Source organism: Cornus florida, unplaced genomic scaffold, assembly GCF_030987335.1.
Source record: "Cornus florida cultivar Cherokee Brave unplaced genomic scaffold, ASM3098733v1 CherokeeBrave_3.0.0_Hap2_Chr10, whole genome shotgun sequence".
In the NCBI taxonomy this organism is placed as follows: domain Eukaryota; kingdom Viridiplantae; phylum Streptophyta; class Magnoliopsida; order Cornales; family Cornaceae; genus Cornus; species Cornus florida.
The window spans coordinates 86974838-86996604 of NW_026775580.1; the positions used below are offsets into that span (position 1 = coordinate 86974838).

The 21767-nt window shown below is 33.7% G+C and overlaps 3 protein-coding genes across 4 annotated transcripts; 2 read left to right on the plus strand and 1 right to left on the minus strand.

Annotated features, from left to right (window-relative positions):
* The first annotated feature begins 456 nt into the window (after positions 1 to 456).
* LOC132279751 (CBL-interacting serine/threonine-protein kinase 6-like) lies at positions 457 to 2160 on the plus strand. The gene has a single exon (XM_059781788.1). It carries the CDS (start codon positions 724 to 726, stop codon positions 2005 to 2007), a length of 1284 nt encoding a protein of 427 aa, XP_059637771.1. The 5' UTR covers positions 457 to 723; the 3' UTR covers positions 2008 to 2160.
* Positions 2161 to 11037: 8877 nt separating this feature from the next.
* LOC132278966 (AP2/ERF and B3 domain-containing transcription factor At1g51120-like) lies at positions 11038 to 12473 on the minus strand. Its single transcript, XM_059780874.1, has one exon. The coding sequence runs from the start codon at positions 12406 to 12408 to the stop codon at positions 11359 to 11361; it is 1050 nt and encodes a 349-aa protein (XP_059636857.1). The 5' UTR covers positions 12409 to 12473; the 3' UTR covers positions 11038 to 11358.
* Positions 12474 to 18847: 6374 nt separating this feature from the next.
* On the plus strand, positions 18848 to 20242 carry LOC132279754 (uncharacterized). 2 transcript variants are annotated; one of them, XM_059781792.1, is made up of 4 exons: positions 18848 to 19099; positions 19222 to 19359; positions 19474 to 19549; positions 19957 to 20242. In XM_059781792.1, the coding sequence occupies exons 1-4, from the start codon at positions 18887 to 18889 to the stop codon at positions 19962 to 19964; spliced, it is 435 nt and encodes a 144-aa protein (XP_059637775.1). In that variant the 5' UTR covers positions 18848 to 18886; the 3' UTR covers positions 19965 to 20242. The 2 variants fall into 2 exon arrangements, with proteins under 2 accessions (XP_059637775.1, XP_059637774.1); XM_059781791.1 differs by lacking the exon at positions 19957 to 20242 and having other exon boundaries at positions 18849 to 19099; positions 19474 to 19848.
* Positions 20243 to 21767: the final 1525 nt, after the last annotated feature.

Sequence of the window (21767 nt, forward strand, 5' to 3'; positions counted from 1 at the left end):
TCAATGATAGTACTACTATTTGGAAGCGTGTTCCGGCGATTGACTCTCCTTGTACACGTCGTTGCCTCGAAACACCAATAAAAACGCCAGCAACTCGCTGCAAAATTCACATCGTGCCCCACAGAATTATTTGAAGGATATGCCAAATGCGTTTAATTGGCTAATCGACGAAGGACAAACTCGTAATAACACAAGGACAGTTCCAAGCACGCTCCCATGGTCAAACAAGCACAGTCCCACTTGAACCATCGACGTGTCATAGCAGTAATTAATAACAGTGATTATTCAGAAACTCCCAAATTTATAGTTACATCAAGTCAAGATTTTGACACGCGTACAAGTCTCAAATGCAGCACAACCGTCCGATCAACACTCTTTCTCAAAGGAGAATATCGTAATTTTATCCGGAAAACCGACTATATAAGGAGCAGCTACGGCACTGAATCAAAAGAGAGGAGGCCAAATACTCAGTGGCTGCCAAATACTCATTTTCGAGAGGGTGAGGTCTCTTAGGGAATGCAGAGAGATGAGAAGAACTTCGCTGTCTAACCCTGACCCGGGAGGGAGGTCCAAAAAATCCGCCGGCGACCGGAATTGCCACCGGAAACACGTCGAAGACGGGTGAACATCAGCCCACCACCACCACAGCTGTAAATCTCCCCCATTTTTAGCCCTTTTTGTTGTGTTTGTTTTTTTTCAAGAATTAGTTATCAGTATTAAAAAATGGCGGATAAGAGTGAAAAGTATCAAGGCCAGAGTCTGCTCCATGGAAAGTACGAGCTCGGAAGGCTATTAGGTCATGGCACGTTCGCCAAGGTGTACCATGCCCGGAATTTACAGTCCGGCAAGAACGTGGCGATGAAAGTAGTCGGAAAGGAGAAGGTGATTAAGGTCGGGATGACGGAGCAAGTGAAGCGTGAGATTTCGGTAATGAAGATGGTGAAACATCCTAACATAGTGGAGCTCCACGAGGTCATGGCGAGCAAGTCCAGGATCTACTTCGCGATGGAGTTCGTACGCGGCGGCGAATTGTTCGCCAAGATCGCCAAGGGACGTCTCCGGGAGGAGGTGGCCAGAAATTACTTCCAGCAGCTGATCTCCGCCGTCGATTTCTGTCACAGCCGCGGCGTCTACCACCGTGACCTCAAGCCGGAGAACCTATTGTTAGACGACGAAGGAAATCTGAAAGTGACGGACTTCGGACTCAGCGCCTTCGCGGAGCACCTGAAGCAGGACGGACTTCTGCACACCACGTGCGGAACGCCGGCATACGTGGCGCCGGAGGTGATCGGAAAGAAAGGATACGACGGAGCGAAGGCGGATATCTGGTCCTGCGGCGTCATTCTCTATGTCCTTCTAGCTGGATTTTTACCGTTTCAAGACGATAACATTGTATCGATGTATCGGAAGATCTACAAAGGAGATTTCAAGTGTCCGCCGTGGTTTTCGTCGGAATCACGGAGATTAATCACGAAATTGTTAGATCCAAATCCAAATACTCGGATTTCGATTGCGAAAATCATGGGTTCATCCTGGTTCAAGAAGTCAATTCCGAAATCTGTGATATCAAAAGAAGAGCAAGAATTCGAAGGCGACGTTGGGAAGGGGAAGGAAATAGAGACTCTGAACGCGTTTCATATCATTTCTTTATCGGAGGGGTTCGATTTGTCGCCGTTGTTTGAGGAGAAGAAGAGGGAAGAGAAGAAAGAGCTGAGATTCGCGACGACGAGGTCGGCGAGCAGCGTGATATCGACACTGGAGGAGGTGGCGAAGACGATGAAGTTCAGCGTCAAGAAGAGCGACTCCAGCGTGAGGTTGCAGGGGCAACACATCGGCCGGAAGGGGAAGTTGGCGATCGCGGCGGAGATATTCGCCGTGACGCCGTCGTTCCTGGTGGTGGAGGTGAATAAGTCTAGCGGTGACACACTGGAATACAATCAGTTCTGCAGCAAGGAGCTGAGACCGGCACTCAAGGACATCGTGTGGACGTCGCCCACCGGAGCTTGATCAATTTGGGTAATTGGTGGTCGTAAAATGAAGATTGTTGTCTGTTTAAAAGAATTGTTGTTGTTAATTAATTTGGATATTATTGAAATCGAGGCTAATTGAAGTCCCAGCTTTGCTTAAGTTTTAGATGAATTGAATCTGTTCTTGTGATTATTCTGTGTTCCTTTGTGTATTATGTTCCATCATCTTATCAATCATGCAATGAATTTGATGACTTTTGACCCATGTGCTTGGTGGTCTACTGTATTTGGAAAATGCTGATGTCATGCAAAAAACACTAGGGTAGCCAAGCAGCGTCTCATGTCCTTTATTCCATATGTTGTGTCTTTAGGTGCAATGTCGTAATTCAGTTGTCAAACAACGATATAACCCTTTTATATATATATATATATATATAATATTCTATTATAATGTAAGTCACATTAAGCGAAAATAAAAACCAAAACAAAACAAATTCAAGCAAAAGCGTGAAAACAATAAAATTAAGTTATATAAGTGAGAGTGCGCGGAGCATAAGAACGGGGACGCTCTCGGAGCGGGAGAACAACACCTGTTAATCTTTTATGTTTATAATTATGAATTTTCGTAAAGAAAAATTCAGTTAATACACATCTCTAATTTTTTTTTCTTACTAAAATGCATTATCTCTATTTAAAATTATTAACTTGTCATTTTTAGTTTAAATATATATAGTTATTAAGTTTGAATTTTTTTTTTTTGTTAACATAAAGGACAATAATAGAAAGATAATATTTAATTGGTTTGGTATTTTTAGGGAACAACTAATTTGGAGCATCAAAAAAGGGGATAATTGACAGAGGTAGTAACATAATTAGATTGAGAATTAAATTTAGGACAATACTTATCTATTTACTTAGTGGGTATGTGATCTTTATTGTGGTCTTATAACAACTGCACATGTTATCTCAAAATCAAGAAATTAATAAAAAAGTAAAACAATTTTTTGGGAAATAAATTCAATTATTTTGTGCTTTTCTTATTTATTACTCCTGATTTTATAATTCCAAGCAATGTTTGAATTTGTGATTGGTCCACAATCAATAGAGATCACCTATATATTCATTAGTGAGTAGACAAGTATTGCTCTTATATTTATATAGTTGTTGCATTGTTACTTGTTGCGTTAATGATGCAAATGCACGTGACAAAACACAAAATCAAAAAAATACACATGATAGGATCTTGATTCGTTTACTCTATGCCATTTTCCTTCTATATTTTCTTTGAATTTGTAGAAATGTTGTGCAAATTTGAAATTAACGGAAGTTGCTTAGGGCCGATTGTTTGGTTTGTTGCCAAATTAACTTTAAATTGGCAAGCATTACAACACCACAAAGTTTAAAAATCATAACTTACTATAAAAAAAAAATTTAAAACTTTGTTTGTTTATAATCTTTCCAATCTCTTATGTTGGAACTGCTAATGACAAAACTGTGTATGGTTTGTAATTTGAATGTTATTGGAGGGTGGCAAAAACATTATTGGATTTCACAATAGGATGAACCAGACTATGACATTTTGGGTTTTGTAAAAAGAAAGAATAGCTGTCCCGAGGGCTTGGATGAGTTAGTAAGGTGAGGGCACAGGCTTGTATCAGTCAGTATTCGAGTCTTCCTATCTCTATTATTACTCTTGATTTAAAATGTTATTTGTACTGTGAGATCGGAGTGAGTAGTTGAGATTTATTTGATAGTTACATGTTTAAAGAATGGGTAATTGCCAGAATTTTTACGTCATCAAAAATAAATAAATAAATGGCTGTGATGGTTTACATGATGTAAGCTTGTTTTCAATTATTGTTTAACAGTAAGTACAAAAAAATCTGAGGAAGAAAACTATCTTCCTACGCTAGGGTTGTAAAGTTGGCTTTGTTGAGATAGCCACTTTATTATTGATGAGTGTGGTTCTTGTCACGCAACGCTATCACCTTTTCTTTTTAGGTTCAGCAACTTATCCATATTTCATATCCACTGACTTGATTTGTTCACACATTTTTTACTATCACCTCTGTCACGTAATCCATTATCATGTTTCAAATTAATAGTTCATTTAGAAAAAAAAAAAACGTCAAAACAAATAAATTTTATTTTTTTATCTTTTATATTTTTTAAAAATTTCAAATTTGATAATTATATTTATTTAAATTAAAAATGATAAATTGATAATTTTAAAAGGAGACAATGCATTAATTATATATTTTTGTAAAATTTCAATTTATAAACACGGACAATTAATATAAGACGGAGGTCCAACACTTTGAAAATTGTTTGTGAGTCACAATTTTCAAAATGTTTAAATATTTTAAGGCAAAGAGAGTAGCAATATATATATATATGTGTGTGTGTGTGTGTGTATTAGGTGTTTTTGGAGTTATATGAACATGAAAAGTAGTCTCATTTTTTTCAATAATAATTCTATAAACCCTATAAGAAATTGATAAAATCTCCACCCACATACGGACCTAGGTATTTGTATGAGGGAGGCCATTATTGCACCGGTTCCATCCCTCCCTCCCTCCATCGTGACGGTGTATTCGTCATTGCGCGCACCACCCACTGCAGCTACCGCCTCACAACCACTATGAGACAATTCCGGCTAATAAGTACTATAACATTAGGTGCTGGTCTCAAATAATTAACACATGTATATATCATGCAACTATTATTTAAGAAGAAAAACTTTACTGTACAACAGACGTATCTAAACCATTCTTGTAATATATATGCCTATATGTATACGTATATGAACGATTACACGACGTAACAGAGCAATAAATTTTTTTTTTTTCCTTATTTGGGACACAAAAAAGGGTCACAGTTAAATTCCTATCAAGACTAAGTAGTGGGGTGTCCCATTTGAATTTGTTGAGAGTGGGAAACCAGTTTTATATATCCAACATGTTATTAACTTCCTTAATTGTGTTGAAAGACACAATGCCTTGGTTTTCATCACACCTCATCAAGTACCTTTCAAAGATGCACCCTGCATTTAATGGTCCGTTAACTTAAATCCTTTATCAAACCAACATTATCATTTGAATAATTCATTTTCAACGAACTTATTTAGACCAAAACTCTTACAGTAACATGTACCGTGGTACACATATTCGTGTAAAAGAGTTCTGTATGTCTACGGTCCATCATTTCAATTGACTTAATTGAAATAATTACGTCTAACTTTTGAACTCTGTACCAGAACACCCTTGTGATTATTATTATTACTAGCGGTGTTAATTTTTTTTTTTTAACTGCACACTCATCAAAGTCCACTAAACCTTGTTTAAATTGGAAGGGAAAAAAAAAAAAAAATGAAGTTTTGCTTGGAGTAGACTCCTAATGTTCAAATTGAGGTTGTGTTTAACACAGTAGTAATCCCGGCTAACAAGTACTATAACATTAAGTACTGGTCTCAAATAATTAAAATATGTATATATCCTGCAACTACTATTTAGGAAGAAAAACTTCATTGCACCTGTTGTACGAGCACATTTAAACCATTCTTGCAATATATATGCATACACATTTATTACACACGCTGCGTATGAACAATTGAATACGCTAATTATATAATGCAACAGGAGTAATAAAGTTTCTCTCTTATGCATGGCACAAAAAGGACACAATTAAATTCCTATCAAGAGTAGTGGTGGACACCATTTGAATTTGATGAGAGTGGAAACACAGTTTTATACACTACTCCATGCTTTTTATAATAAAATCATCCACAAATAAACTTCCTTAATCGTGTTGAAAGCCACAATGGCCTTGATTTTGATCACACAATCATCAGGTACCTTTCATAGCAACTAGTCTGCATTTAATGGTCCATTAGCCTAAATCCATTATCGAACCAACATTACCATTTGAATAATTCCTTTTCAACGAACTCATTTAGACCAAAACTCTTTTAGTTGCGTGTACCGTAATATACACATTCGTGAAAAATAGTTCCGTTTATGGTCTATCGTTTCAATCGACTTAATTAAAATAGATACGTCTAATTTTTGAACTCTGCATCAGGACTCTTGTGAATATTATTATTGCTAGTGGTTGTACTTTATTTATTTATTTATTAAATGCACACTCATCAAATTCCACTAAACCTTGTTTAATTTGGAAAAAAAAAAAAAAAAATTGAAGTTTTGCTTGGAGTAGATTCCTAATGTTCAAATTGAGGTTGCGTTTAGGGTTTTAGAGCTGGAATTGAGCTCAGATAAACCCATCAACGTCCTAATTAATCCAGTACTTGAGGTCATCCATAGCATCAATTATGTTGTAAACCCTATAATTAGGAGAATGAATTAGGTAGGGAAAAAGCTTTTTCACCTCCTAGTTAAATACTACTCTTTGACGAAAGCGAAAGCTAGAAACAGCTGATGAGATGACACTTCACTAATCAAACGAATTAAATATATGAAGTTTGATTAATAAACAATAGTGATGATTGCAATTCCAATCTTTCAACAATATATATATATATATATATATATATATATATATACTACAGTGAAAAAAATTAATGTACTACTGTATTATTTTTCTTGGATATATGAAAGCTCAGAGAGTAAAAATAAGGTAAAAAATATTGTTGAGTTGGCAGAGAGTCAATTTGGTCTTGCTAGACAAAACCAATATTTGATTTTGAATCAGCAACGATGTGATTAGTGCACTTACTTAATTATAGAAAAGCGTTATTTTAAATTTTATATTTTATGGAGTGCATTTAGTGCACTTACTTTATTTTTCCCAAACAACTAATATATATATATATATATATATATTTTTCGTTAGTGGGTCGTCTTTTAATGCATGTAATTAACGCATAGTAATGCGGTTTCTTAGGTTGTGCTTTAATTATCAGGCAAATTGGTAGTCAAATGATCTGGTATGGTTGTAAGTTGAAAATACAGACATTAATGAAGAAACAAGGTAAAGCTTGTAGACCATATTTTTCAGGTGAGAAGATGGGACAAAAAAACTAACATTAGGTCTCCCAAAACAACTAAAACCACCCAGTATTCTAAAGTTCTGTAACTTTGGTCATCCTATTCACTCAGTCCTACCAAACAAATATAACATCATCCATGTGTTCTTATCTTTTTGCATTTTTTAAGAACATCTCTCTCCATATATATATATATATATATATATATATATAATATGTATATATATATATATTGCTTTTTGGCATTAATTAGTAAGAACATCTCTCGCTACACACACATATATTGCTTCCCTGGACACACACAACATTTATCTCTTACACACACTGACACACACACACACACACACACACACACATATATATATAATGCTAACAAATTAAAAAATTCATCTCAATTGTTGTTCACATTCAGCCTCTTAGTTTAATACCCAGTCACTTTTTCATTATGATGCAATCTCTTCGTTGGGATCAGGTTACCCTACCTATTTGGAACTAGATCAAACACTGAATTTGACTTTGATACCAACTGTAACAGATGGACGCTTACCCATTTATCAAAAAATTGGAATTATTAGGTAGCGCTGCATACCCATTCATTTATATCGAATCAAATTTCCATCTGGATTCAATGTGAAACAAATGACCTTTGTTACATGTAACCACCAGCACATGAGAATTTGTAACTTTGGTAAATAAAATTTTAATTAAAGAGGTTAACAATATATATAATGGCACAACTAATCTCAACAACATTTAAAACGTACTTCCATGTGCATAAAAAAAATTTTAAGGATGTTATAGCAATGTAATCTTGCAATTAATTGATGTTCAACAACATTTAAAATGTATTAAATTAAATATTGATATAGTATACTACATATTTGAACCATATAAAATGACAATCCACAATAATGAACTTGTTAATCACAGATGGGTGTTGAATAAATAATTAAAAAAATCTATGATTACCTTAGATCCTTTAAAAATGACAATCCAAGCTGACAATTAAGTTTGATTTATACACAATAATGAACTTGTTAATCACAAATGGCTGTTGAACAAATAATAAAAAAATACTATGATTACCTTGAATCCTTTCAAAATGACAATCCAAGCTGACAATTAAGTTTGATATGAATCGTACCGATCAACGAACGATTGCCACCATATGTCCATTATTTAGTTAATTTAACATGATTAAAATACTAGAACAATATATATATATATATATATATATATATATATATATGTGCATATTAGTACAGTGCATATTAAAGCCCTCATGTGCAAAAAAAAAAAAAAAACACACCCTTAGAATTTTAATTTGGTGCAAATTTGGTTCGTTCCTCTTATTTTTATTTCTCGAACCGAGAAATCCATGAATCGGGATCCTAATGCATATAGATACAAATGGTCTAATGGGAGCAAGAATTTTCAGGAACATTTGGAACATTTTGTTTCGGAGCAGAAAAGTCATTTTTAAGTAATGTTCGATCGATTACGTATTAATCAATATTCAATTGATTGGTCTGAGGTTATCGACAAAAAAGATTTGTCTAAGCCACTTCGTTTCTATTTGTCCAAGCCACTTCTTTTTTTGTCCAAGTTGCTTTTCTTTTTGTCTAACTCACTTCCTTTTTTCTTTGTGAGTTTCGGGAATATCCCCATTCATAGGTTCGAGATCTACGTCTATGAATTGAAAGGTCCCTTTGACAAATTTAAATTCTAAGTTGACTAAATTACCCTTATTGAACTATTTTATAAAATATATAAAAATAAATAATTTTATAAAATGACACATTATTGTAAGATGTCCCTCTCGTGAAAAAAATACTCCTAAAGTTTCAATTTGGTGCAAATAGATCCCTTTAACAAATTTAAACCATAAGTTGACTAAATTACTCTTATTGAACCATTTTATAAAATATATAAAAATATATAATTTTATAAAATGACCAAAAATGATACCATTGGAGGACGTCGCCAATGGACAAGTAAAGATAAAAATATAAAATAGAAATAAAAGTATAAAAGAAAAGTAAAGATAAAAATAGAAAATAAAAAATAAAATTAAGTGCAAATTAAAGAAAACAAAAATTTTCCAAACTCCGAAAACCAGTGCACATTGATATTGGGATTTTTTTATTATTTTTTTTAACAGTGTTGGTACCAATATATATATAGTAAAAAAGAGTAAACTGAAATCTCAAAACATTCAAATCCTTTTTCTACAAATTCTCAAAGTTAAAAAAAAAAAATGTTTAGAGATATATAAAGAGAAAAAAGTTATATATATATATATATATATATATATATATATATATATATATATATAAAGTAGTGTGCACATAATATTCCTGCACTCTGAGATTAGTAACATATATTCTCCCTTAGACATTTTAGGAAGAGTAAAATGGCAAAAGGGTATTATAACATTAATTTATGTTAGATCGGTATTTTTGCACAATATAAAAAAATTAAGAGTGTTTTTGCACTTGTCCCATATATAAAATTTACTAAATTAAATATTGAGATAGTGCTACATATTTGAAATATATAAAATGACAACACACAATAATGAACTTGTTAATCATAAATGGCTGTTGCACAAATAATTAAAAAATACTATGATTACCTTAAATCCTTTCAAAATGACAATCCAAGCTGACAATTAAGTTTGACAGGGATCGTACCGATCAACGAACGATTGCCACGCTGTATCCATTATTTAGCTAATAACATGATTAAAATATTATATATACACACATATATGCATATTAGTGCAACCATTTGGGGGAGGTACTTAGATTTGTGATGTTGATTTCTTTATTATAAACAGTTTCTTAAACTTAAATTAGTACTAATTATGTAATTAGTAACAAGAAGGGCTTGGTAATGGATGTTGAAAGTCATAATAATTGAACCATATTATAGTGATGGTCTAACTGCCATCAATTATATACGTTCTTGGATCAACATGTAATTATGCTCTATAGTTCTTTAATTACATAAATTGAGGAATCATACCTAAATAATGTGGAGTGTCACACAATCATCCATTATTAGAATAGAAATGTATGTGATTTGGCTATGTGAAATGAAAACTAAAGTTGATTATAATTAGACATGACCACTTGATTAATTTGGTGACCAAAATGAGGCAAATGCATGGGCCAGGCAAGCGCAAATATCCTTGGGGGCCCACAGTTTAATAATTATTTGGTCCCATATGAAAATTGGAATCCAAAGGCTTGAAACACACAAAATAGGCCCACTAAACCCCAAACTTAGACTAAATATCTGTTCACTAAGACAAAATGGGCCACTAAGTTTCAAGCCCAAACCTCACAAATTTTTGTTCTAGCATCTTGTTATCTTCCGTCTCCAAAGACATCTGCCCACAAAAATTCGAAGTCCGAAAAATGATTCGTACTCTAAAAGTCGATGCATTCAATTGTTTAATTAATAATGTCACCTTCTATTTACATAAATGTTGTTGGATCCGACTTTTGGGCGCTGTATCACGACTCATGGTGTATTTGACACCATATTCTTGATTAATAAATAAATAATAATGATAATAATACATGAAAGGAGCACCAAAGGGCAGTTATTGTGATTAACCAAATGGTGCATTTGTTTTTGACAACAGAATGAGCTTGTAGCACCACCACAAGAACACAAATTTGCTGAAAATGCACATCAGAATTTAATGATTACTCTGGATATATGACTCAGTTTTCCTATATAAATATATATACATATACTTATATAATATATATATAGTGATGTACTAAACTGCCAGCTAAGTACCAAACAGAAGCAAGTCAAACTAATGTTATGAAAGTTATTTTACCCAAATTTTATGCATATATACGAGCAAGCAGAATGAAAATAGACAAAATACAATCTGTATCCTTGTAAATCATCTTTCCTCTTCCTTCAGTGTTATCAAGTCAAACTGATGTTCGTATAAATTTTCTTGAAAAAAAGCACGTATCAAACAATTTTTATGCAGATAATGTTCAAAATAACCAGTTTTATACATATACATGTACATGTGAATACAGAAAAATAGTGCCATTCTTGCAAATAAGATCAACAACACATTGCCTAAAAATCCAAAACTAAATTAAAAAAACAAAACCTTCCACAATAATTCAAAACAGAATTGACAAAATTAGTCTCTACAGACTAAAAATTAAATTAAAATAATCCATCCCCAATAAGCCAAGTTATTGGAGACAATCTAAGCCAAGTTATAGGAGTTTCCAATATCACCAATATGACCCAATGAAATAAAACTGGAGGGAAATATTAGTTGCATATGAAAACTCTTATAATGAACAAAGTACTAAATTCCTATTAGAAAAACAGACACCCTTGTCAAATTATTTGCACACCGAAAAGCCAAAGACCATTTCTCTCTGGTTCTGTTGATTTAGTCCCCACAAATTTCTTCTCTTCCTCGCCATAAACGTTTTCTTTTCCCAAACCAAGTTCCAGTTTCACCTCCTCAAATTCCTCATCATTCTCACCATCATCATAGTTTTTCCTTGTACTAAGTTGTAATGTTCGTCGCATTTCATTATCTACATTGATGTTGTCAACCACCCCTTCAACCCCGTCGTTGTAACTTACATCAATGACACAGAATGATCGGCCATCATACTCACAAGTGGAGAAAATCACCATGTCCTTTGCCTTCAATTCCTTTTCCTTCACGAAACGATTCCAACCCCTGGTGAAGACAAAGCTTTGACTACTCTTCCAGTAGCAGTATCGGAATTCCCATGACCTCATCAACCCGTCATAAAAAACTAGCGGCATGTTGGACACACCTCCATTTGAATCTTCTGAAATCGGAGGAAAATACTTCAAGGCATATTTCTTAGGAATGACAAGTCGGTTAAGCTTGCCAACATCACTAGGTGTTAGCTCCTTCTGAAAATATTGTCTGCACAAAGACCCTTTACTTGCATGCACTGGTGTCAAGCTGGGACCAACTTCAAACTCTCCCTTTTGAAATTGAGCCCTTACAAAATCTGCAAACTTGGATGGGTAGGAACCATCCTTTATCATATTCACTAGTGCGTCTTTATCGAATAGACTTTGAAATTTTGGTTCTTGGACAGTGATGTGTGTCCATGGAAAGTTTCGGTGAGGGTCTCCACTCCTTATTATGATGGCGGCACTGTCATAAGCCATTGCAGCCTCTTTCTCTGATTTAAATGTCCCGAGCCAGATTCGCACGTGGTTAGCATATATCTGTGCACCCCAGTGGCCGTTTGCTTGACACACAACTCCTTTGAATCTGGAAGTGGAGACACCGTTATCATGTCTAGGACGCTTGTTAGACTCAATACAGTAATTGCGTCTGTTTGAATCCGAAACTTCACCAGTCACATTTGTTGTAGAATCTGAAATCATGCTCATTTCTTCTTCCCTAGGGAATTTGAGGAAAAGTAAGTTGATTCAAAAAATCGGGATAAATTAAAATAAAATATGCAAAATAAAATTAAAACAATGATGAGCAAAATGCGTTCCTGGTAATGCCAGCCTAGGTGTCCATTGTCATTAGGATAAGCGATTCAACAGAAGGTGCTTAGAACGAGATCAAGAAATTTCTCCTATAATATACTAAATTACAAGAGTTCTAAGCATCTACTTCATCAAGGTCTCAGAACTTTCCTATCCAGCATCATGGAAAGCAATCAGTTTGAAACTAAAAGAAGGGGATATCTGGTCTTCATTAACTGTCAACAAATTGCTTTCCCAAACTCCACTTGTTTCAAGATTAGAACATAGCATAAATTCAAAACACTATGTGTTGATGTATACGTCCTACTACTACCTTTTTTTGCCATTGTTTTGAAGGTGACCCGCATCTCAAGAATTAGGGGAGAGACAAGTAAATTTTAAAGATCTATAGGCTTACACCAAGAATTGAAAATTATTTAAAACTTTCATCCATATATTCAATTGGAACAATTACATTGTTTTAGTTTATTAAACCAACAGGGGGGCGACCTTTAAGTTGGAAGAACTGTGGAGATGTACTTTGAAATAAAAAGGTTTTAGGTTGCCTAGGACCTAAGAAGCACGGACACTTCTATGAGGTGTCGTCCGTGTTGACACCGACACTTCATGGACACTCCTTGACACGTCTCTGACACTTCATGACCATGTCCATAATTCAAAAATATTTTTTATTATTTTGGACACTTGATCGACACATCTCGTACACTTGGTCGACACATTCCAGACACTTAACAACATATCCCACATTCGATATACAATAAGCATATGATAGTCCTACAAACAACATTATGAATATGTATCAAAGTGTCCAACCTCATTTTCTTTTAAAAAAATTGACATCAAACACGTCATAGCATGTAATATGAACAAAAACATAACTACAATTATATATAATACTACTATCATTTATAATATAATATATTCTTTAGGATATTCAAATAGCTTTACCTTCTAACTCATGTAACTTCAGTATAGAAATTATAAAGTAATTAAAGTTCTATAAATATTTTACTCAATAGATATATAAATATATTTATATTACCCATGTCCACACCGATGTCCTACCTTTTTAGAATTTGGCGTGTTGGTGTATCGTATCGTATCATGTCCATGTCCGTGTCCATGCTTCTTAGCCAGGACAAACAAAATGCATGTGATAAACTGGAAGCAAAAAGGATGGCATGCTAAAATTAACCACCAATAAATGCCTAAAAGTTTTCTTGGCAGATTACCACAGTTAGCAAAATCCCATATATAGTCATACATATAACAATAATAATTTCCGTTTAAGTTTCAAATATGATGAATAGTACTTGTATATTTAAGTTGAACCATATTATACACGTATTAAACGCGTTAAATATTATATATTATGAAAAATGCTTCACTGATATTCAAAAAAAAAAAATTTTTTAAAAAGAAAACTATATTGCCTTTTTATTATCAGCATAACCGATAATTAATCCAACCGCTTAATTTTTTTCAGTACCACCAGAACTGACCCAGCTTGAATTGAATGAAATTTAAATTTGTGCTTAAAAAATGGTATCTACTAGGATATGTTTCATAAAATGGAGCAAATCGAATTGACTTGAATGGTATTATTGATGACATCAATTTTCATTCAATATCATATTCAGCAAGAAAGATCATTTAAAATCTTACCAAGTTTCTTTGATAAGGTATACCATTAACATTGCCTGATAAACACTTACAAAAAGTATAAAGTTTGGTTATACGCAGCCACATATACCCTCCTGATTATAAGAAAAAGAACATTTACAACTCTATTAAACAAAGTCATTGTTTGGATATGTCCTAGTCTCCAAGTATAGTTGTGGTATTCACTTCATTCCCTTGCTTTAACTGTTCAATGTTTAAGAAAGTTATATAAAGTTAAAGCTAACGACCTATCAACGCAAGATGAGTTGTTGCTGTTGTCTTTTTTTCTATTTTCCTATCGCAAGATGAGATAATTGGGCACTACTTCATAGCAATTCAAAAGACACCCATCTTCACTGTTCCTACTCCTAAGGAGCAACTGTGTCAGGTTCTCACTTGCAATCTCAAGTTTGGAATGTTAGGATGAAGCTGAAGAATGCTTGGACGAAGGCCAAGTATTGAATGCTAGTCTTTTTCACATGAAGAATAAATTGGACCAATATGTCTTCAATACTGATAAAAATGTCGCTTAAACGAATTGATACCTTGGACATATTTAGTTAAACATCGGTCAGATATGTGTAACATAAACTTGAATGGCCACTTGGATTGAATAGGCCAAAATTGGTCTGATGGATTGAATATGCAATTGAGCGGTTAAAGGCCAAACACCTCTTTTTAGGAAAATAGAATATTTGGGGGGACATGTGTCCATCACCGGAATGAGCAATGGAACTGTTTGAAACGTCCCTCAAGTGCTTTAGCACACCTATAAGAATGAGGGATGACTTTCAAGGAAGACGTCCTAGCACCAACAAACACCATGTCTTCATTTTTTTTTCTTTCATGTATCTTTAGCCATGGTACTTCAATTTCCAATCCAGTAGCCTAGACTCTTGTAAAATTGTTTTTTTACTTCTCCAGCTATTGCAGTTTGAAATCTCTTATGCATAACGGAATTCGTCTTTTAAATCCCATGTCTTTTTACATGCCAACACATTCATTTGAACCATCATAAGTTCATCACTTACTACTTTCCATCTCAACACCACAATCAGGCACCCGGAGACATATTAAGTCCTTGGCATCAAGGCAAGGACAACCTAAGAGGGACCTCCCTTGCCTCCTTACAATCGCTTCATCATCCACACCACAATTTCAACAGGTCGTCCCAAGTCACACCTGAACTCAAGTCCGAGCCAAGGACTCTGGCACGCCCAAGCATAAACTCGAGGGCCAAATAAAGTCACCACCTAAATGATAGTTAGTATCCAAATTACTCCGAGTAAGGTTTCCTAGTCGAAATCTAAGAGCACATCATTAAAATAATCCCAAGGATAACAATCTTAATATTTTTTTTGCCCTGAATGCATCAAATCTGGTGAAGTGCACATTAAACTTAATACTTAATGCTGGTTGTAAATTTTAAAACACCATGAAGAGGGCATGTCCATAGATATATTAGAATATAACTAAGAAATTTAATAATTAAATTAAATATATCACAAAGAATCTAATACATGGATTATTTACCCCCAAAAAAACTAGTACAAGGACAGAAACCATTGATGCAGTTGCATATTCAGGCAAAAGGGTCCTATCCTTTTTGCCCGCCTAATTTTTATGCTTATCTAGTCACTTTATCATCTTTTAACAACTTAATCTTCTATAATATCAAATGAAATCACATTCTAATTTCAAAATACTGATATCAAAAAGAAAAAAGAAGAAAAAAAAAAAAATCAAGCACATAGTGAAGTAAAATGGTAAAATACACAAAAAGCAAATAAAAATAACATGAAAGGGAAGCTCAGCAATATTACCTGAGTAATTATGTTTCTGTAAAAGAAGGTATGAATTGCTCCCAGCACCAAGCAGTAATTGCTGTCAAACAACAAAATCATGTTTTAATACATATACATATAATATTAGTTTTATATGTAATCAAGGAAAGGACTTGGCAAACAAGAAAAGGGCGCCTCGAAAAAGGCAATAAATATAAATTTTTAAAAATTGATTAATTGAAGTAACTTTCTGACCTGTATATATAGAATTTTCTCCCTTGCCCATGGCTTTGATTTGATACGAATATAATCGGTGTGGAAACAATGAAATATTTCCATATTTAGCAGCATCCATGGTCCTATCCTCTAAAGTTTCCAAAAGGGTATTGTTTTCCTTCCAAGATGGTCCACCATACCATAACCAAATCCAGGAGAAAGAACTTTGAAACTGTATTAGTTCAAACAATTGACAGACAATAGGAGATATGTTTGTATATATATATTCATATATACGTATGTAATACACACACCCAATTCTTCTTTTGAATAACTATATGCAAAAAAGTAAGAATTGGAGGAAAGAGATAGGAAAGGAGGTCAAAAACACAATGTGTGTGTGTGTGTGTATTTATCCCAAAAATGCAGTTTTTGGTTGAGTCTAAGCAGGCGTACCTTCCAAACCACTTGGTCCTTTGAACTGAAATACTTCAATGCTGTGTCTCCAAGTACATAAATATATTACTAGTATTTTTATGTATATTAGTGGATTCACAAAGAGAAATTATTTATCAAAGCAAATATATATATAAAATAAAACCCACGGAGAGAGACCATACTTTGGTGTTGCACCATTTCATCGGGAAATCCCAATTACCCACATAGAAGAACATGAAAAAGATACTATTTTTTTTAGGGCATATCTGAGAATCTTCTAATCACAAACATTCTTAATTCGTATGCACAATTAGTGCAAGCTTAGCTCTAATAGTGTCTTTACGGATCGAATTTTGATGTCAATTTCATCCTATAACTCGAACATGATAATTTGTTAAACAAATTGGATATAAATTGTGTTTGATCCTATCAGACAATAATCCAATCTAAAATAATAATTATAGTATATTTCTTTGGTTTTGGGCTTCATTTGTTCATTTTTTGTTTTGGGCTTGACCATTTGTCTCCCTCCCATTTTTTATGTTTTTTTTATTATTTTGGACAAAACTTGCCTGAGTAGGTCATCCTACTATATAGTTTAATTACAAATGCTCAAATAATTTGTAATTATAAAATCATAAAAATAATAAATAAGAATAATAATTTTTTTAAAAATAAATTCAATCACCCTCCCTGATTTTTTTTTTTAACTTTCTATATTTAATAATTACAAACTACTTCTATATTTGTGATTAAACCACATTAACTATTAGTAAGAATGACCTAAGCAGGCCAAAAAAAAAATAATAATAATACTCCATAAATAGAGTATCTAATGCTATACTAAATGTATAGGAAATTGCACATATTTAATAGAAAATGCAAAATATAATATATCAACTTAACTATATAATAAATGATTTATAACAGAATAATTTTATAATGACGGATATGGAATTTCGATCGGATATATTTTTCACAGACACCAAAGTCAAATAACTTATCTACTTAAAATAATCCTTTGAAATTGTGTAATAATGTTTTAGCTTAAAACTTTTTGATTGTCTAATTGTACCTTTAGATTCACTTTGAACCTAGTAAGGGAAAAAAAAGGTTCTAACTAATTTGTGATCTCAATTTATTTTTTATGCCATCCTCACTATCAAAGTTAATTTTCTCTTCCATTATCTTTCTACTTTTATTTTCTTATGTCTTTCATTCCCTTTCAATCATTTCAAATTGGCCAATGCAATGTACAACCAAGCAGATCCAAACTTAATAAATTTAATTCTCACCAAAATTTAGTATAATAGCATATATTTACAGTTAAGATAAAAGTAATTTCAAAATTTTGACACATTGTAAATCACAAGCAACTTAGAAAAACAACTATTTAATTTATCAAATTTTCATCATCCCTAGTATTAAATCTTCTCTTTTTTATGCAAATTACCATTAGAGGAGTACCACTTATTTATTTATTTATTTCTGTGCATGTTTAGGGATAGCAACGAGACAGGTTTGGCTAAATCTTACTCCGCCCTATTAGAAAATTTATCATACCAATTCCGTCCCTACTCTGGAACAGGTTTGTAATTGTTATACCATCTCCACGCTTACTTCGATAGACAAAATATCGGTTCCGCCCCATGTACTCCGTTTAATTACGGGGTGCGGCAGGGGTGGGCCGAGTCATGCCACTTTTATTATGTAGTAAAAAAAAAAAAAAAAAACTAACCCAATGTGCTCAAATTTGGCTAATAAATAAGTTGGTCCAATTTTTAAATTACTAAGTATTGAATATTAATATGTTAATATGCACTTCTAATAAAGTAACAAGAGTCTTAAAAATATAAAATATATATTTTATATATAAAAAATTAAAAGATACATATATAATCGGGGCAGGGTCATCACTAAATCCGCCCCCACCCAAAACCGCTTTGAGTTTTCAATTATTTTATCATACACATTCCAAATCCATTTAAGGGCCACTAAATTCACCCCATTAAGGATGAGGACGAGGCAAAAACCCTTCGGGCCGAAGAAATTGTCATCGCTATACGTGTTACAGGTAATGACAACCATTTAATTATAGTATGTCCAGGAGAGAATAGTCTTTTTCAACCTGTCTTATGTCAATTAATTCACAATTTAATAAAAAATTCAAGTGTAATCGTGTTGATACGAACCACTTTTGTGCAACCAAACAATAGATAAACCGAACACGGATAACTAATACTTTTGCCGTTCCCCTTATACCGCAACCAAACATGGCGAACTCTTTCAATTTACAATTTAGGTACTACTACTATCCAGACACTTCTTCTGCTACAAGAAATCTCTCTCTCTCTCTCTCTCTGTGTGTGTGTGTGTGTGTGTGTGTGACTGTGTGTGTAGTTATGGCGGTTGAAGCTTACGCATCACAGAACCCTAATACGGTCCATGCCGATGTCCTCTCGAAAGCTAGACAATCCTGCTATAAGGTACTCCCCAATTTATTTCCCATTTCTTATATGTATGTATATGGATATATGAAATGAATTCATATGTAGAAAACTCAAACCCTAATAATCACTGGATTTTTTTTTTTTTTCAATTTTAAAAGGCGCGCGACGCTTTCTATGCTTGTTTGGAGAAGGAATCGAACAAGAAGCCTACAGAAATTGCATCAGTGGGGCTGCTCTACCCGGTCGAATGCAAGAAACCCAGGGATCAATATGTCAAACAATGCCGACCTACTTGGGTAATTATTTTGAATTTCATCTAATATAAGTTTGATTGTTGTTTCATCATTGTAATTTTGGGTTTGATTTTTGAGAAATTGTGTTTCTATAATACGTTTTGATTTGTATTGTAGGTGAAGCATTTTGATAGGCAATACTGTGCTAAGAAGAGGGTTCAGAGGCTGCTGGATGATAATGAAGGCAGGAGAGGTCCGTTGTCACTTCCATACACTTTCAAGCCCGCTAATTGATTTTGAAACACACGAGCACAAATTCGTAGTTTGAGCTACATGGTTTAACTGGGAATCTTTGTTTTTTGTTGGGTGAATTGATGAATATGCTGTGTAAAGTGATTAGAACTTGATACCAAACTAGTTATGTTTGATTAGTCACCTATGTAGAAGGAATGTAATTGTAACTTCTCTAATGGTGAACTATGGGGATGCTTATCCATGCTTTAGTATATCGATCTTGCTGTTTCGATTCAGAATGAATAGTTTGGCTATGAATTTTTCCTGTGTTTTTATTATTATTAGTATTTTTACTATGTTTGGAAGCATACAATGAGGAATACTTGATTTGTTACCTCATTGGGTTGGGTTGATCCATTTTGGCAGGGGTATAAAGCTTGGCCCCTTTGGAAGAAGAGGGAAGTGAAATCTTTTATCATTCACCCTGGTGACTTATTGGATGTCTCTGGCACTGAATCTTTCACGAACTTTTCAATTGAGATCAAGCAGTTCTTGATGGTTTCAGGCTTGCTGCATCTTTAGGAATTTGCTAATCTCGTCGAGTCTGTTAATTTTTGCATTAGTGGTCGAGTGTATGTGGACTTGGCAGAATGAAATTCTAGCATGAAGAATGGACATGAATTTTAACAATGATGTTATTTTGCTACTTGAATGGTCGTGTAGTTGGTATATTATGCATGATGTTTGCCTCTTCAAGATCTCTGCTGTCTAATTAGTTGGCATAAAGATTTGTTTGATATGTCCAATACTCCCATCTCATGCATGGTTGAATATTCCACATACAATTCTTTTCATATCATATGTTCTATGTTTGTGCATCACAACTGATCTATGAGCCAAACAAACTCTGATACTTAAATTGGGAAGAGGGAGTTCTGTTCTTATAGCTATATATGACTAATAGTGTGGGACAGTGCTTAGCTATTATCATTTGGAGCTGTGCTTATGGGCTGTCCAGGTTCAGCATTCGTATGCAAGTCCATCTCCCTACAGTTGAGCTTTAGATAGTGTCCTCAAAGAGTCTCCAATTCTTGCTCGATTGCTGTTTTTGGTTTGTTTCTTCGAAAACTGGAGACATGTAGAGCAGACACCTCTCATGGAGTTTCAGCTTGAAAGCTTGTTTTTTCATTTTATTCATCTTGAATTGAACTGAAAGATTAATAAATTTTCATAATGCAACTTCAATTAACATAATAAAGCCTTGCACCATTTAAGAACCATAGTCAGAATCCACTTCTAGAATCCTTTTTGATATAGCTTGCATTTTGCTCGGTGCAAATGTAACACTATATTGTTCAATCGATACAATCTTAGAGGCTTCTACCCCATCCACAGGCATGCCCCATGAGCTTCATTTGGCTAATTGAAATTTTCCTGCTTCAACCAGTTATACATGAACTCTTGTTCTGTGCACAGTAGGATATGGTATGCACACAAGTTATTTGTATGTGACTATGTGCCACTGTTTAACACAGATGGTACCAAGTTGGTCAAATGTAAATTCTGATTAAAAAGACTCAGATTTCAACGTTTTCAATTTTAAGATTGTGATAACTAAGAAAGAAAAAATATTTAAGATTGTAATTATCGTTTTCCAACTTTTGACATACATTACTATATGGGTTATATATTCTGCTATAGGTTAGATGTGGACTGCTCCCCTCAAAGAAAATTGAGATAAATAAAGAACAATAGTATATCGCATCATATAACCCCGACTTTTGTTTTCCTTTCCATCTTTGTTTTGTTTTGTTTTGTTCAGTCAGGAAGTTTCTGCTTTGAAATCTCTTGAATTTTATTTGTTGTTTTTAAGTTGTACATGTGATTTTAACGGCTTTGTGGCCTTCCGCGTGCATTCTTTACCATCCCAGATATGAATAATGCTTTTGGAATTCTAAAGAACACGACATCTTGATTGCATAGCCATGAATATAATTGGCAACTTGGATGTAGTAGAGGGTATTAGATTGGGTCCGTTGAATAATGACTGATGAAATTAGATTGACCATGAATACCCCTTTTGAACTAAATAAATTTCAGTGTACTCTGATCAGATTGTCAAGATCAACTTGAATTAAGTTTTAAAGGCTTGGACATAGATCCAAGCAAGACAGAATTTGGGTAAAAAATAAAAAATTTAAGACAAGTTGGATGAAAAATGATGAAAATATTAGGAT